This window comes from Pomacea canaliculata, linkage group LG1 (genome assembly GCF_003073045.1).
Source record: "Pomacea canaliculata isolate SZHN2017 linkage group LG1, ASM307304v1, whole genome shotgun sequence".
Classification (NCBI taxonomy): Eukaryota; Metazoa; Mollusca; class Gastropoda; order Architaenioglossa; family Ampullariidae; genus Pomacea; species Pomacea canaliculata.
Genome location: NC_037590.1, coordinates 39,164,529 through 39,179,996, shown reverse-complemented (window position 1 = coordinate 39,179,996; position 15,468 = coordinate 39,164,529). Strand labels below are relative to the sequence as shown.

At 42.1% G+C, this 15,468-nt stretch overlaps 1 protein-coding gene across 5 annotated transcripts in view; it reads right to left on the bottom strand.

Annotated features, from left to right (window-relative positions):
- The window catches only part of LOC112574465 (mitogen-activated protein kinase kinase kinase 3-like), a 41,268-nt gene extending 25,800 nt beyond the window's left edge, over positions 1 to 15,468 (bottom strand). For 2 of the 5 annotated variants that reach the window (XM_025255564.1, XM_025255588.1), the window contains exons 1-4: positions 15,357 to 15,468; positions 10,442 to 10,570; positions 9,150 to 9,259; positions 7,353 to 7,399 (exon numbers count right to left, since the gene is read on the bottom strand). In XM_025255564.1, the coding sequence (XP_025111349.1) occupies positions 7,353 to 7,399; positions 9,150 to 9,259; positions 10,442 to 10,448 (164 nt within the window). In that variant the 5' untranslated portion in view covers positions 10,449 to 10,570; positions 15,357 to 15,468. The other 3 variants (XM_025255581.1, XM_025255572.1, XM_025255598.1) reach the window with 3 other exon arrangements.

Below are 15,468 nucleotides of genomic sequence, written 5' to 3'. Positions count from 1 at the left end.
TCCCTCTCCAATCCCTCCCATCTCCAAAGCCGTTTGAACTGTTCCGCAGTCTGAAGACGGTACCATCACAAGTTCATCATCACATTATCTTGCCTCGATTCAAACGTCGGGCCCACTTCTCTTTCCTCCTTCCGTTGCCCCTAATTAGCTTTCACCCTCAACAAGTTTGGGAAAGGGCATCGAAAGTGCAGCAAGTGCAGGAGTTCGTGCCTACTATTTCACTATCCTGATGCCACGTACGCCAAATACTCATTAAGATTAATTAAAATGAAGTGGCACGTGGAAAGCTGACAATAGAATCACAGTTGGAGAAGTTGGGCCCAATTATCTGGCCCTTGTGGGCCACAGAAGGAGTACAAATACTTGCCCTGGTCAGTGTGTCTCTGTGGTCCTTACCTCCCCAGGTCAGGGCCGACAGTACAGCCACGCGGCGCCTCACTCTTTCCATTGTGTAACTAAGGCATTTGCGGAACATGTTTACGAAACAAAATCAGTTTTCTTCACATGAGAATTTAGAGGGAAGTGCTACAGTTTTAGGTGACAACGAAAATCTATTTTTATAGGATGGTATTTTTTCTGATGGATTCGATTGCCGTGGACCTTTTCGATACAAAAACGTGTCCACGTATCAAGTGTCGTATGAAGATTTTTGTAAAACTAGAACGTTTACGTGAATCATCCAATAGGCGTTTAAATATTTTAGTTTCCGACACTATGTGACACACCATGCGATGCAGGCTAATATTACCGGCAAGTGTCACGTGAAATATACATATATGTACATGTAATAGAAATTCATCTATTTCTGTACTAGCCTGCATCCAAACCAACCCCCTCCTCCCCACATCCACCCCACTTTCCTCTAGACAATGCGAAATATAATGCAAACTGATAAAGCCAACAGTCGAGCTTCCCAAACGACGCGACCTGTGTGTACTGGTTATCGACAGTGGGTTAGCACGTGGGTGCTGGGCTTTCCAAATGACAACAATGCCAGGATGACACCAGCAAATGAAGGTGAAACCCACCCACCACCACCACACACACTTTCCTTCACCTGATACAAGCGGTGGCTTCTACCTGCCCTCCTCGATAGCGCTCCACCGCAACAGCCTACAAGGAAATAGATATTACCTACTAACATCATTTCCTCGACGTCTTCGTCATCACTATCATCAACAATAACCTAAAATTTACAATGATGACCTTTTCACTGCTGCCCGCCTTCCCAAGTGGCTGCAGCTCTCTAAGAGCTACACGAGGTCAGTCCTGTCTGCTGACGGATCGCTGCCAGCGACTCTTCCCTGTGCACTCTTACAATGTCCAATCTTGCCACAAATACATTTCACACCCCACTATTTTTTTTCCCGAGGGGGGTAGGGGAAGGTGTTGGAGACAATGAAGACGAGACGAGATACCCGAGTTCTGCTCAATCCGCTGTTATTATTTTATGGCTTCCTAAGTCGCCGTGCTATGACCATGACCGTGACCTATTAGCCTCCATCTCTGCGTGTCACCAAAGACTCTGTTTACTAAGCATAACAAATGAGGCAGTTCCATGGGTTCTGAAAAACACAGTAATCAACGCAGCAACTACCCGCAGACTCTTTTAGACATCAAATGTTTCAACTTCCGTTTTGTGTTTTTTAACCAGTCCGATGGTTTCCTGGATTCTATTATGTTTTTGTCTTGACCCGGTGCTTGCTGCCCTTATGCTTGTCTCAGCCTTGTACCTGTTGACACCGTCTTTAGGCGGCGACACGGTGAGACCCGTGGGATCGTATCTTCAGGTTTCTCCAAGGTCACAAACAATCTGCTTCAGGCAGCAACAAGCGAGCCGAGCTTTCTCATCGTTTACGAGAAGGTCGCCTAGGCACTCTGTGTTTTGCATGCCACTCAGCCCTACACCGCTATCGTCTGCAATCTCTGGCGCCCCATCCTTCCGACCGCCTTTCCCGTCTTCTGCGTCGTTTTCTGTTTAGTTTACGTGGTGTACTTCGTTAAGGGACTCCTACATTTTCAAGTTGCTATCGACACTACATCAAAGTATATTACATGTACATGGGAGTGTGGGGGGGGGATTTGTGTTTTACACCGAGCCAGCAACTAAGACTATATCACGGCAAAGCAGCCAGCCCTGTAAACAGATGCCACACTCAGAGAAAGAACAGCGCGCCCGAGACGAGAGCTGAACCCAGGATAGCCAACCCTCACTGTATTGGTGGCTCACAGGAAAAGGACATACGTGGCTCAGCGTGTCTAAGACACGACATGTGACATCGTCTTCCGCCACCTTTACCTTCCCTGATTAAATCAGGTAACTGTTGCTGGGTGAGCATGAAGCGGGTTTTCCGACCCAAGGCCCACGCAAGCCCACCAGCGACCAACTGCTCCGATGGAAAAGGGCCCTACCACAAGGCTACGTCGTCTCACCCAACATGCATGCCTCCACACGCACATGACAACCCCTATCTCAAGCCACTCTTGAAACACATAATCTGACAAAGAATATTTACACTGGACACTCAAAACACATATTGCAAAGACCTGAAGTAAAGTGAATGTCTCCTTGTAACAAGCCCGTGCGATTGTTCGACCACTCCTGACAGCTCATGGCTGCGCCTGTCAACCTTGTTAGACAGAATATTCGTCAGTGATAAATTCTTTTCTAAAACAGTGGATACGCGCAACCTATGGCGTCGCTGCTTTGTCAGCACGGCGGGGTCAAATGGTCAAATCCTTCTCCCACGCATTCCAGGCTGGCGGTTATCGCACATGTACCCAGTGGTCGTCTTGTCTGTTGGGTCTGACGTGTGCAAGCGGAGGAACGAGACGGCGGGGCGAAGGAGGGACAGAAAGATTAATAACGAGACAACAAAACAAGCTGCAAGCAGTTCCCACGAGTGGCGTAGGGTGGGCGCGTTATGGCCTCCCTGATGATCTCTCCATAAGACCCAGCCTGGATCATCCCTCATCGACTTTTTCCTAACAAAGAGGGGGAGTTAACTTGTGTTTTACGCCGAGCCAGCAACTAAGGCTCACGGCATGTAAACAGAGAAAGAACAGCGTGCTCGAGACGAGATCTGAACCCAGGACTGTCAATCCTCACTGTACTGGTGACAGGCGCTAGCCGTTGCGCCTTCTGACAAATCGCATAGACGAGTCGGTCATTGTTCCACTCCTCTCCAGCACCTCCGACTACCCGGCAGTTGTAAGCATCCGGGTGTACAGCTGCTAGAAACCGGCAGGTTGTGAGTGGGGATCGGGCGAGGGGAGTGTGGGAGCGCAGCCCTCCTATCTCGACTCTCCTCCCATCTCACGCTCGTCTCGCTGTACGCCTTGTTGTCGTAGCAACGCCGCCACCGCCTGCTGTGGCGTCCTATCAAGTTGTACCAGCAATGAAGTTTGCTCGCTAGTCACCAAATCTCGTCGCTGTAAACAAATGCACTTTATCAATCTTTAAAGACATGGGAGGTAAGAGGAGCGCTTGACTACCAATAAACTCAGTCATATACATCACGGATGCATCATCTGGCACCGCCAAACACGCCGCAGCAGATCTCTCCTGCCACCAAAGCTGCACTACTGTCAACAAGCTGTCCAGTTATGTCACAAGGTTACAAATTTAAACAAAATATTGGGGTAACGTGGGAGCCATCGATTGCAGGGTGGTGGTCTAGTGGCGCAGTAGTAAGACCTACACTTCCATGGAAGTGACGTGAGTTCGGATCTCTTCTTCGGCAACCCGTCATTTCTCTCGTAACATGGCTGGGCCAGCTCGCGGCGATGCAGTCCAAAACACCTGTAGTAACGAGCAGCTCGAAACAGGTCCCCCCGGCACTCCAATCTCGTCCCCTCGACGCCACAGAAGCTGTTAGTTTTCTGCAAACAAGCCGGCTTGCAGCTGCACTTTCTAGGACTCCTACCCCCGCCTCCATCGCTACTTCCCTCTCCCCCCCCTCCTCACCCCAAACACCACCATCCCGCCTGCAGCCGCCGCTGGCATGTGACGTCACACCGTCGGCTGTAACCGACCCCGTGTCCAAGTGCGTAACCTTCCCCTTGCTCTCCCTCTACCCCCAGAACCCACCCCCGTCCCTTCTCGTAGGCATCAACTCGCTTATCGCGGAAGGACATACTGCGGTGGGTAAGACATCAAAGGCCGTGCAGAGACCCAACTTACTTTTTGTCTCTCGCCTCTTTTAATGCCTGACGTTTCCACGTCGACAGGACGCTGGCAAACGGCAACGCTAATAGCACCAGCACTTCAACAGCAGCAGCAACACCACAACTGCTCACAGAGTGATGAGGGACGCAAGGAAGTTAACACTCGGCCCCAGGCCTCAGGTTTTGATGAAGAAAAGTAGGGGAAGGGTTGTTGGGTGAGTGAGAATTGGACAACTTTTGTGGACTTTCTGAGACAGTTCAATGCAGCAGCAAACAGCCACCAGAAGAATGCTTCATCAGTCGCACTTTCCACCACCACCCCCTTCTGGATACTCTGGCAGCAGGGCAAGCAGTACACTAGATCTTACAATAGTGTGCAGGGCTTCTGCTAACGCAAAAAATTGCGTACAGTACGCATTAAAAGTTCGGAGGACCCCTTCAATTTTCGTCAATGGGGTCCCCTTCAAATTTGGGCGAAGAACAGGGACCCCTTAAAAATCTGAAGAAGGGGTCCCTGGGACCCCAAAGAATTTAGCCTTAGCAGAAGCCCTGAGTGTGTAAGCATCCCTCCTAATGAGACCCGCTATTGTTCTCTGAGATTCAAAACAAACAGTAACTGGATGCAAGACTGGACTGGAGCCCAATCTGCACACTGGACAGAACGGATGCCTCTCCTTATGAAGATTTCAAGCAGCCTGTGGAATTTTATTTATTTTTAGCAGTGTAGATGGACTGTGTAGATTTGAAGCATATGGACTTTTCCCTGTATGCAATGACTGGCTGATAAAATCACACTATGAAGACATGCCTATGATCACAATGTGGTGTGTGCTTAAGACATTGCCCAGTTCCTGCAACCATATCTGCTAGTTGAACTGTGCTCATCCACTGACATACATTGCAAAGCAAAAGAGGAAGTCTAAAGTTCAGCATGTTTAAACTAATTTCATGGTAGCCACAAACACACACAAACTATCACCATCAGGTAACTTTTCTGCAGTCCTAACAGGAGAAGACATCATGTACACAGAAAATCTCAAATTAACTCTTCATTTATTTCCACTAGAGTCTTGAAGTACTCGATGCACTACTACTACAGAGGCCAGCTTAGTTTGTTGTGACTACAGGTACACTCCACTCACTGGTTGATGCACTTCTATGCTGTATGACAGCGTAAGAATTGTGGAGCACTTTTCGATTTCAACAGTTTAATACCACCTTTTATATCTCAGGGCAAAACTTTTTTTTTTTTGCTGCGCCAGATTTATTCTATTTAAGGGCCCAACAGTTGTGTTGGTTGTACCTCATACATCACACAGTGTTTCCCAGCCATAAAAAGCAAGGGTTTTCAAACCACTAGTTTAAATTGTCAAGGAATCCAAAGATCATGACATAAATTTCATGAGGGGTTTACCAATGACTGGGAAAAAATCCGGCATGTGTTAAATAAATCGTGATCGTAATCCTTGGTGTCAAGAAACTGCTTTAATTCTTAGTTCCATGCATACCTAAAACTGTTTCACCAACATTCAATAACAGTAATGACAAAACAGCAGCCCAAGGATAGGTGTTTTATATATATATCTTCTGTGAGGAGGCTTCCTCTCTAAAATTTTACAATTTCTTAACCCCTTGGCAAGTTTCCTTTAGATGATTTGCCTTTCTTCTAGCGATTTATGTGCTACCAAACCCAGGTACCTGATAATCTGTACATGGATTGCGATGATCTTCTGTGGCAGTAGTTAAGATACGAGAATAAGTTTATGCCCTGAGGCACCATGGAGAATTCAAGATGGCCTGGTTTCCAAAATTATAAAGTGGTGCTCAAACTTCACAGCTTTTGTTTTACACTTGGACCAACAGTTATAAAGGAGGAAAGGATCCCTGGAGTAAAGAAACATGAAGTAATGCCCACAGGGTCTGGACATTGTTTTAAAATTTTGGAAACAAGATGCTTTTCCTTGAGTTCCCCATTTTGCCCTGGGAAAATGTCTTACTCTCGCTTCATAACAGTTAGCCCAGACAAGTTACATCGAAAAAAAACTTTTCTGACAGTGGAATGGGGGCAGCAGATACATTGTTACCTCACTGCTGCTGCACACTAGACAGTAACCAGCTTTTCAATATCTACTGCACCACAAGTTCGATAAGCAGCATTCTTCGAGTGAGAGAAACATGGATACAAGGACAGTGCGATCTTCTAGAAACAGTGAATGTTAACATACATATCGGGTGGCTGTGCTCGCCAACATAAATCACACTCCAAGCTTTTGATCTGACATATTTAAAAGTCTCTGATGTGAATTCTCCTGAAGAGTTATGCTTGCTTTGAACGAGGTGTGCAACTTGTACATTTTTGTTCACAGGCGGTGGCTTTGTCGAGAGAAAGGTTGACTGAAGATATGATTTTGAACGGTAAGGTATCTTTTCCCAAAGAACTACACCAGTTTTGCCAGCAACTGGCAATAACTCGCCGACAAGCCACTATGTTTCACTGCCTGACAGTAATTATTATTCCAGCAGAAAATGGTGAGGGACCCTGTGACAACTTCATGATAATTTAATTTTTAAGCAACAAAATGTATACATTGGGGTTGACATATGCAGCTCAGCGTTCCCCTCTCCCATCCGCAATGCTAAATTGTGAGTGAGGTGCAAGTGGCAGGCAGATATGATGGTCTGTGGAAAAAAGCATAACTGCAGAGGATGCTCCAGCAACTTCAATATTACTGTCATGTTTGGCTGTAAAGCTGCTTGGCTGTCTGCTAACATCCTGGCAAACTGCAGGAGTGGAAAATTGTGCACCAAGCACAGGCAGATGCAGCCCATAAGCAACTTCCCAAATCTTCCTAAGTCAGGAAAAGCTGTGATTGTTCTTTCACCTTTTAATTGCTGGTCCCCCTCCTTTACACACACCATGGACACTACCATAAACTGGTAAAACCAATGATGAGAGGTTGTCTTTTTAACAGTCTGTTATACTGACTCATTAATTATTTCCCAAAATTCTTTCCATATGCAAATGAATCATCACATACTGTACCAACAGAATGAGATGGGAAAGAGACAGAAATCTGGAAAAGGGGGTTGGGAAGAGAATGCAGTTTGTGGTCTTTAATAACTAGCTAACTTTCAAAAATGTAAAAATAATGAACTTAGTAATTATAAAATCTAATACATCTTACCTTTTTTCCCCATTGAATTCACATTTCACCTTTAACTCATTTCGCCTCTGTAACCAAAAGAAAAATGCCAGATTACTTGAATCACATTAAGATTTAAAAAGCTTATTTTTTAAATAGTTTTAAATTGGAAACCCTAGTTACATTAGTTTAATTTAAATGTTCACTTCACATGCACGTGCACACTTTGCTACCAGCATGAAAGGCTGAATGACATGAAACAAGTTGTAGTGTTTACATTTCCAAAATGAGAGTTAACTCAGCAAACACAAAAATTGTGTCCCGTGTGCGGGCTCGTGCATGCATATACCCTCTGGATCATAAGGAAAACCTTCTAAGTGAAGTAATTGTTTTACTGTTTTGTTTACTGTAACTTTCTTCAGTTAAGTCTGAAACTATATAACATTATAAATGCTCATTATATATTTATGCTAATTTATGGAATGTTGTACCTGCATTAGATGTTACTCTATTGTGAGCGATTGACTGTGAATGAAGATTCAGCACATGTAACTTTTGAAATGTTCACAGATAATCCACCTCTCACTGCGGTTTCAGGTAATCAAATTTGAATAATGTATTTATTATGTATTTAAGGGTCCATTTGCAGCTGCCAAATGTTTTTCTTGTTTTGTGCTTACAGGCAGATGTGAACCCAAGAGCTCTATGTCATACATGTCTTGACAAATCATATACCTAAGGTCCAACAAGATGTGTGGACAGTCTAGGACAATTGTGCTTTGTTAAGGTGGGTTTGCAGGTCATGTGTTTATAAAAAAAGATTATTGTAACTGCGCTCAATTGTGACTTTTTTGGCAGAAATCATATTTAAAAAATATATATGCACTTTAAGAGAGCATCTTTGTCTACCATAGTACAAGTGAACTGATCGACTGCTCCTACCTGGAGAATCAGTTCCCCTATAAATTTTTAATCAAGCACAACAATGGTGGAATAAGTGAGCATGACCAAGTTGAAGTGGAAACGACAAAGAAAAAGTGTTAAGTGGTTTTAAAGACCTTATTGTCAACACTTTGAAAAATGAACTAAAAATGCTTTATAACCTCCCTCCCCACATTCCTTTTAGCTGCTTTGCAAAATACCAGAACACTTAACAGAAGTCAACACCACAGTCGCCATGATTGTACATGGATACAATTATGTTAAGATCTCCAAAGAGCGAGCTGGGACCACACATTAACTGGATGTATCTGTGTACAACTGTTACATCATGAATTTATCTTCTGTGAATAATAAGTGATTACAGTGTGGTACCCCAGCCAAAGCCAGAATCACTGTTCTTTATAAACACAAAAAACATGACAGACACAAAGACATAAATTCTATGAAATGAATGGAATGTCAGGACTGTTCTGCCAGATGCCATTCTGTTCATAGACCAAGATGCATGGTGATATTTACATGTGTGTATCTTGAAAATCGAAGGGCAACATCCCATAGTAACCCTGCCCCCAAATTATAACCCAAATTTGGACAAATAGTATCTTGTGCAGAACTTTACTCAGTCTTTACAAAAACATTTTGCACCACATAAGTCCTTTAACAATCTCCTCAAACTGACAGTTTTAGTGCAGCCAAGCAAATTATTCAAGATGTAAAATATACACTTAAGGATGGTACTTACCTTCCCTACAATATAAAATATAAAAAAGCTGCAGCATTGTGAAATAATCCAATTAGATCTGACATATCCCCATAAAAACTAATCCATGCACATGTATGCACAGTAAGCATGTGCATACCACACACCCACAATCTTTTTCTCATGTATTCACCCACCTGGAGATTATGGTAAGCAGCACGACGAACCTGGCGGTCTCCCATTTTGAGACCACGTGCCAGGATTGTTTCGATGGATTCCATGACTTCCCTGGAGCCATCTTGCTCCCCTGAATGAAGAATAATGATCTATGAATTAATCACATTCAATCATCTCTCTATAGATAATCCAAACATTCTGTCCATCCACTAATGCCAAATATGTGTAAGAAAGAACCTTACTTCCTTTCACATCACAAAACATAACTTATTTCTATAGGCTTAATTTTTTTCTCCAAGCAGTTGTGATCATTAATCAGTCTTATACCTGCACCATGAATTATAGTAAGATGATCTCTACAACCAAGACTTCCATCTTTTTTTCTTTTTAAAGGACATAATCACTATAGCTTGCGCCAATTTCAGTTCTCTCAGGAAGTGATGTCCATAATGTTGCTTCCATCTGATCTCTCTGGAGGTGGTCTCTGCAATATGGATTCCACCTGTTCTCTCTTGCTGCAATTTCCACATATTGTGGGTCCATCTACCCCAGACTTTGTTTATATGATCTGTGTAAATATGGCATTCCCGAGTTTTTGGATCTGGCTTGTTTGTGTGCATGAAGACTAAGCAGGTTCTCAGCACGTAGGAGCCAATTAGCAAATTTAATTCATTGTCCAGTTTTCCAAGATGATCTTGTACACTTTTCAAACACCAGTAGGCTATGTACTCTCAACAAGAAGATCCACTCATGAAAACTCTCCAACTTCAAATGAGAAGGAATGCAGTAGCATACCATGTGGACAGCTTAACATGACATCTTTTTCTGAGATTTTGGCATTCATCTTATTTCTCAGTGGTTCAGCAGTTATCATTCTGCAAATGTTGCATGTGAGGATGCGATATTTTCACTGCTTTAAGTACCCTGTACAGAACAGAGTTTTAAAACATGGGCAGACCTGATCTCCTGGCACAGAACAGCATGTATCACCACGTCCTTGATGTCCGATTCCAATTCATTTTATATACAGTCTTTCCTTTTAATGAACAGTTTTTTCCCTCGATTGTTCAATCTTGTTCCTTTCTCAACTTGTGATTGAACCTGGGAGCATAAGCTGATTTCATGACAATTTCTAGGCAGTTCAGTAGTTTGCTGCAAATGCAATGTCCTAATTCCTTTCTCACATTTAGTCATCTTATAATGTTCCCATCTTCCACGATAACAACATGAAAGATATTTGAAAATAAAAATCAATAAATATAAATGCAATTAAACTTGCGCTACAATAAGCAGATAAATAAAGCATACTTACTGTCCATTTTGAGTGATTTTCTGTATCCAAAATAAGTCCTTGAAATTGAGAAAGAGCTGTAGAGTCATGGACGCAGAATACATAGAAGATAGAAATACTCCAGGTTGTGAACATGCAAACACTGGGAAACTGAAAGCAGAAAACAAAAAGACGTGAAAGTAAATATATAAAAAAAATATTCAAGGTTTTACTAATTAATAGTTGCATGTAACACAAATACTCAATCTTCTATGCATATAATATAAATCTTGTCCTTCCAACAACTGATTAACATAAAAATACAATAAATGGCTAGAATTAAAAATGAAAATGTGCAGAGTAAATTAGGTGCTATGGCTAAACTGTCATCCAAGACTTCACTAATGCCACCCTTCATAAAACAAAGTCTATGGATCTATGATGAAATTAACCGATTGTATAGAAAAATTCTGTAAAAGAAATATATATAAAAAGGGAACATCTGAGTAAAATGTCAAACGAGGAATCACTGGGATTAGTGGTAAAATCTGCACAGATTGCTACCTTGTTATGAACTCCAATAACTACCTATAAAAATGAGTTTTCTGATGAAACAAAGAGCCTCTCCCAGTAAGAAACAATGATGGTTCATGTCTGCACAGCCCTTCCACGGAAACATCAGGTGTGCTTTTGCAAACTTGGTCAAGTCAAAAAGATAGGAAGAAGCAGCAGGGTGCACCTCAACTAAGATTTCAGCTCTTGCACAGCTCCCTATCAGACTGTTTCCAGACACATGCTTGCTCTCAGAAAGTGTGTCAAGCTGATACAGTGATAGGAGAAATCCAACTTGGGACCTTGTGGCCTTTCTGACAGCCCAACAGCATAACTTAGAAACATTTGCTTCCTATAACTTTTTGCTCCCTCACCCCGTTTGTGTCCTTATGTAAAATAAGCCAATGCAGGAACATGCATGCAAATACTGATTCATGAAATGTAACTAAACTGGTAGTTGCCGTGCAACAGATAACTTAGATGAGCACCAAGGTTCTGCAGCAGATTTCATTACTTAATCTTCCTGCTCTTATAAGAAACAGGCATATACAGTGAAAAAAAGTCTTGTTGTGACCGATAAAAAAAAAGTCTTCTTGTTACCAGTTACTAAACCTACCTCTTTAATCCTAAGAAAATGCACTCTGCTGTTTTAACACTCAAGCAACCTATTTTGCGAGCCACATAAGGCACATGCATACACAGCATTAACTTCCTGATCCATGGTGGCAAATACTCTGTCATTTCCTTGAAATTGCTCTCAAAACCTACCCACCAAGTCAAAGGGCAACATCCGTGTACCAATTCTGTATCTGAATGGGTTTTAAAGCACATCAGAAACTAACTCAAACAAGTATTGTAGATTGTTTAGCCCAGACCTGGGCAAAGGCCAGCCCGCGGGCCGGTTCCGGCCCGCCTCCTGTCTGTGACCGGCCCGCCCGCTGGTCCGCCCTCCAGTATATATACTATATATACAGTATTGGGTAAAACTGAGTTAACTATATTAGTCCGGCCCTCTGAAACCATCCCAATTTCTCAAGCGGCCCCTTGGGAAAATTAATTGCCCACCCCTGGTTTAGCCTGTACTCCCCCCACCCTTTAATGAACGTGTGAGGTACGACAGGGAGATGAGTATATTTTATTCTACATGGTTCAAAAAGGGGGAGGTAGTTTGCTGGGCTCCTGGGCTAGACAGGAATGTCACGTCATCCACAAATAAAGGTTTGGAGGGCAAGAGGTGCAGGTCATGGATACTTAAACTGGGCTTAAACCTTCAAGTACACTCATGTGTACATGTGTAGTTATACATGCCAACACACACATACACACTGAGGGGCAGTCAATTCATTGTTAGCAGCTGAGAAGGCTACTTCTGGATAATTTCCATAAGCAAATGCTCATCTCAAACAATGTGCTTGACAGATGGGTTCACTACCATGGACACTTTACCACTTCTAGGCTCTTCTGTGTTCAGCCCATATCTGCTTTGGCCCTTCCTTAATTATGTGTACAAAAAAAAGGTGTAAAATACTTCATTTCAGATTTACATTCACCTTCCTAATGTTTATTTCTCATTGCCACAAATGCCAACCGGCTAATCTATTACTAGGCACAAACTGCACTGACTGAAATGCAGGTTGTGAGAAAGGACTCTTTATAATAAAGTATGCAACCATTTGTTCCCACGCCTCCAGCAATGCTTTTCTAAAAGGTGTAAGGTATTCTCGCTCCCCTCTATGAGGGATATACCCTCAGCATATGTTTTTCATTGCCTCAGATGTGGTGTCAAACTAGGGACTCTATACCCAAAGTACAATAGGTGAACAACTCTTTTCACATTCAATACCCAATGAAAAAGGTTTTGAAATCTAATACTACTTTATTTGTAGCAATGAAGTTGTAGAAAGACAGCAATAAAAGAGAAAAATCTACCTCAGCTGAATCTGGTCACTCATAGGCACATTCATGGCACAAAGGAAATGTGAATTTTAATATATTAAAAGCCAGCTGCTGGCATCTATAACTGCACAAAGTTACCCAACAGGTAACCTTTCCTGGTCTGATACAAGGCAAGAGGCCTTGGATTCTTTACTGACCTCAGGAATGAGATCCAAGGCAAAAAAAAAGTTTGGAAGGCACAGAGCAAACACCTTTCAAGCTCTTCTGAAATGTATTAACTGACGTTAAATACACTCCTAGTGACAAGTAAACAACAATGGTTCCAGTATTACAAACATAAATTATGAAAAAGCAGTTACTATGCTAAATGCAATAGAAGTGAATGATCCTATTAATATTAGTAGTGTTGCTTATTCCTCCTTACCCTTTGGTAATTAACAATTTGGAGCAAATGAGAGCAATGCATTAAGGAACCATTATCCTCAAAACTTAAAGGGAAATTTTGATTAGTCTACAAACATGACTGGTGCAAAGACTGAAAGATCACTAAAGCAAGCATGTCATTATACTTAAAACATACAACACATACAGAAAAAAGAACAATGTCTATGGTCTGCCATTTTGTAGATAGATTTTTAAGTATATCCACACCTTACTGTACCCATAAAACTAATGAAACACAACATACATGAGGATTAATGAATCAACATTATATTCTAGAGGACTGGGTTTTGGTGAATGAAGATATCATGTAGTACATTTAGATCCAATTGGTAGAAATGACCAAGAAGTTTTATTCTTTCAGACTGCCATATGACATAGTACAGGAAAGAGTGGAAAAACAAATGAAAAGTGTACAATCCTCAGAAAGGTAATCATAATTCAGAAATTTCATTAAGAGCCTCAACTAGTCAGAAGTATCTGAGATGAACAATGAGGACTGAATAGGGGCACATGAAATGAATGTTACTATCAGGAAAGGAGAAGTGTATTCCAAAGATAAGAATAGGGAACCAAAAAATTATCAAACCAATATGGATGAATGACATGCTCTTTATTTTGTGAAAAAAGAAACTATAAACAAAAGTCCTTGCACACTAAATAATCTAATCAGGGGTATAAAAAGTATGGAACGTGGGAAATAAATGTACAAAAAGACTAATGCTGATGCATTAAACAAGTTTTTTTTTAGATGTGTAGAGGTTGATTTGGTGCCCATCTCTTAAAAAAGGTATCACTAGGAAGCTCTAAACTCTAGGAATATTCTGGACTGGTTTCCAAAATTTGCAGATTTTCATGAAGATGATTTGATGAATGCATGAAAGCCTTTTGGAATGAGCAATACAATAATAGGAGAGACCCTTAACGGTAAGGAATAGTCTTTAAGAGCCAGTTCCTAAAAATACTGCTAAAAACTTGGAGTTTGGGTTGAAGTGCCCCCAAAATCAAACGCATAAGGAAGATAACAATACTATTTGTTAAGCATTAAAACCGACGAACCAGTTTTCTTTATTTTAGATCACCCTTTCCATCGTTTTGTTACGCAAGCAATAAAATGCACAAACACAAGTTATGCATGCACGCTTACCTAAACTTATTTCACTTTGATATTTTGTGTCGTGTCTGAGTTAGTGCAAAGAGGTTAGCTGGTTCGGTGGTGACACGGTTTACGAAAGTGCCGCAGTTGTCGTTGAAAAGTGACCTACAGCTGCAAAATGAGCCGCTGAAAGGTAGGGGGCGGGGGCGGGGATTGAGGGAGTAAGGGTGACGAACGCGCGTGCATCGCTAGCCAGACGAAATGGGTCGGCGAAGAGAGCGAGAAAAGAGGGGTGAGCTGGTTGAAACAGGGGGAGGGGGTGAGACTTTGCACGTACTTCAAGACTTTCTGGGGTATTAGAAAAAAAAAGTACTCAGCGGGCTTACATTATTATCCTTTGCAGTAACTGGAACAGCTTGCATACGAAACATGGGTCCAAATTCCTTTGCTTTCTGTCCTTTAGCGTGTGACAGCTTACAATCTGAACGTGACTGGAGCAACTTGTCACAAATGACAACTAAAAGCGATGTGTGTTGACGGGGATTAAAATTTAAAAAAAAAAAAAAGCGCTGCGGCTCATCGTGCGCTGACATACCATCCTCCAGCTTCGAGAACTACCTCCGCTAAACACGGCTCCTTCACGCTAACTTGCCTTTCATAATAATCTATTTCAAAGTTTTTGGACTCGAAAGAAATAAATATCTACCGAAGGAAACCCAAACGACATCACGTATGTTCGGTTTTAAAGCCGACTGTGGAACGCACGGAAAAACCCTTCCATTTGATGTCTACTGTGCGAAGTCGGTCAATTCAACAGTAACTTGCCAACTAGTGGTCAGAAGTAGCACAACTTTGTTTAAACTAGCATTTCGTATCATCGTTTTGTAAATAAATTTCCAAAAGTTCTTAAAAAGTGGGTTAGACCTTTGATTAAGAGGTACTGTAGATCGGGAAAGAAAAATTTGTGCTTACTTCTTGTTGGGTCACTCCACTCGGCTGCCATTGCGATGACGTCACACTACATACGGCATCTATGATTGGCTAGACTATCGGCATCGTACCATTTCGCGCGGTTTCAACGTGG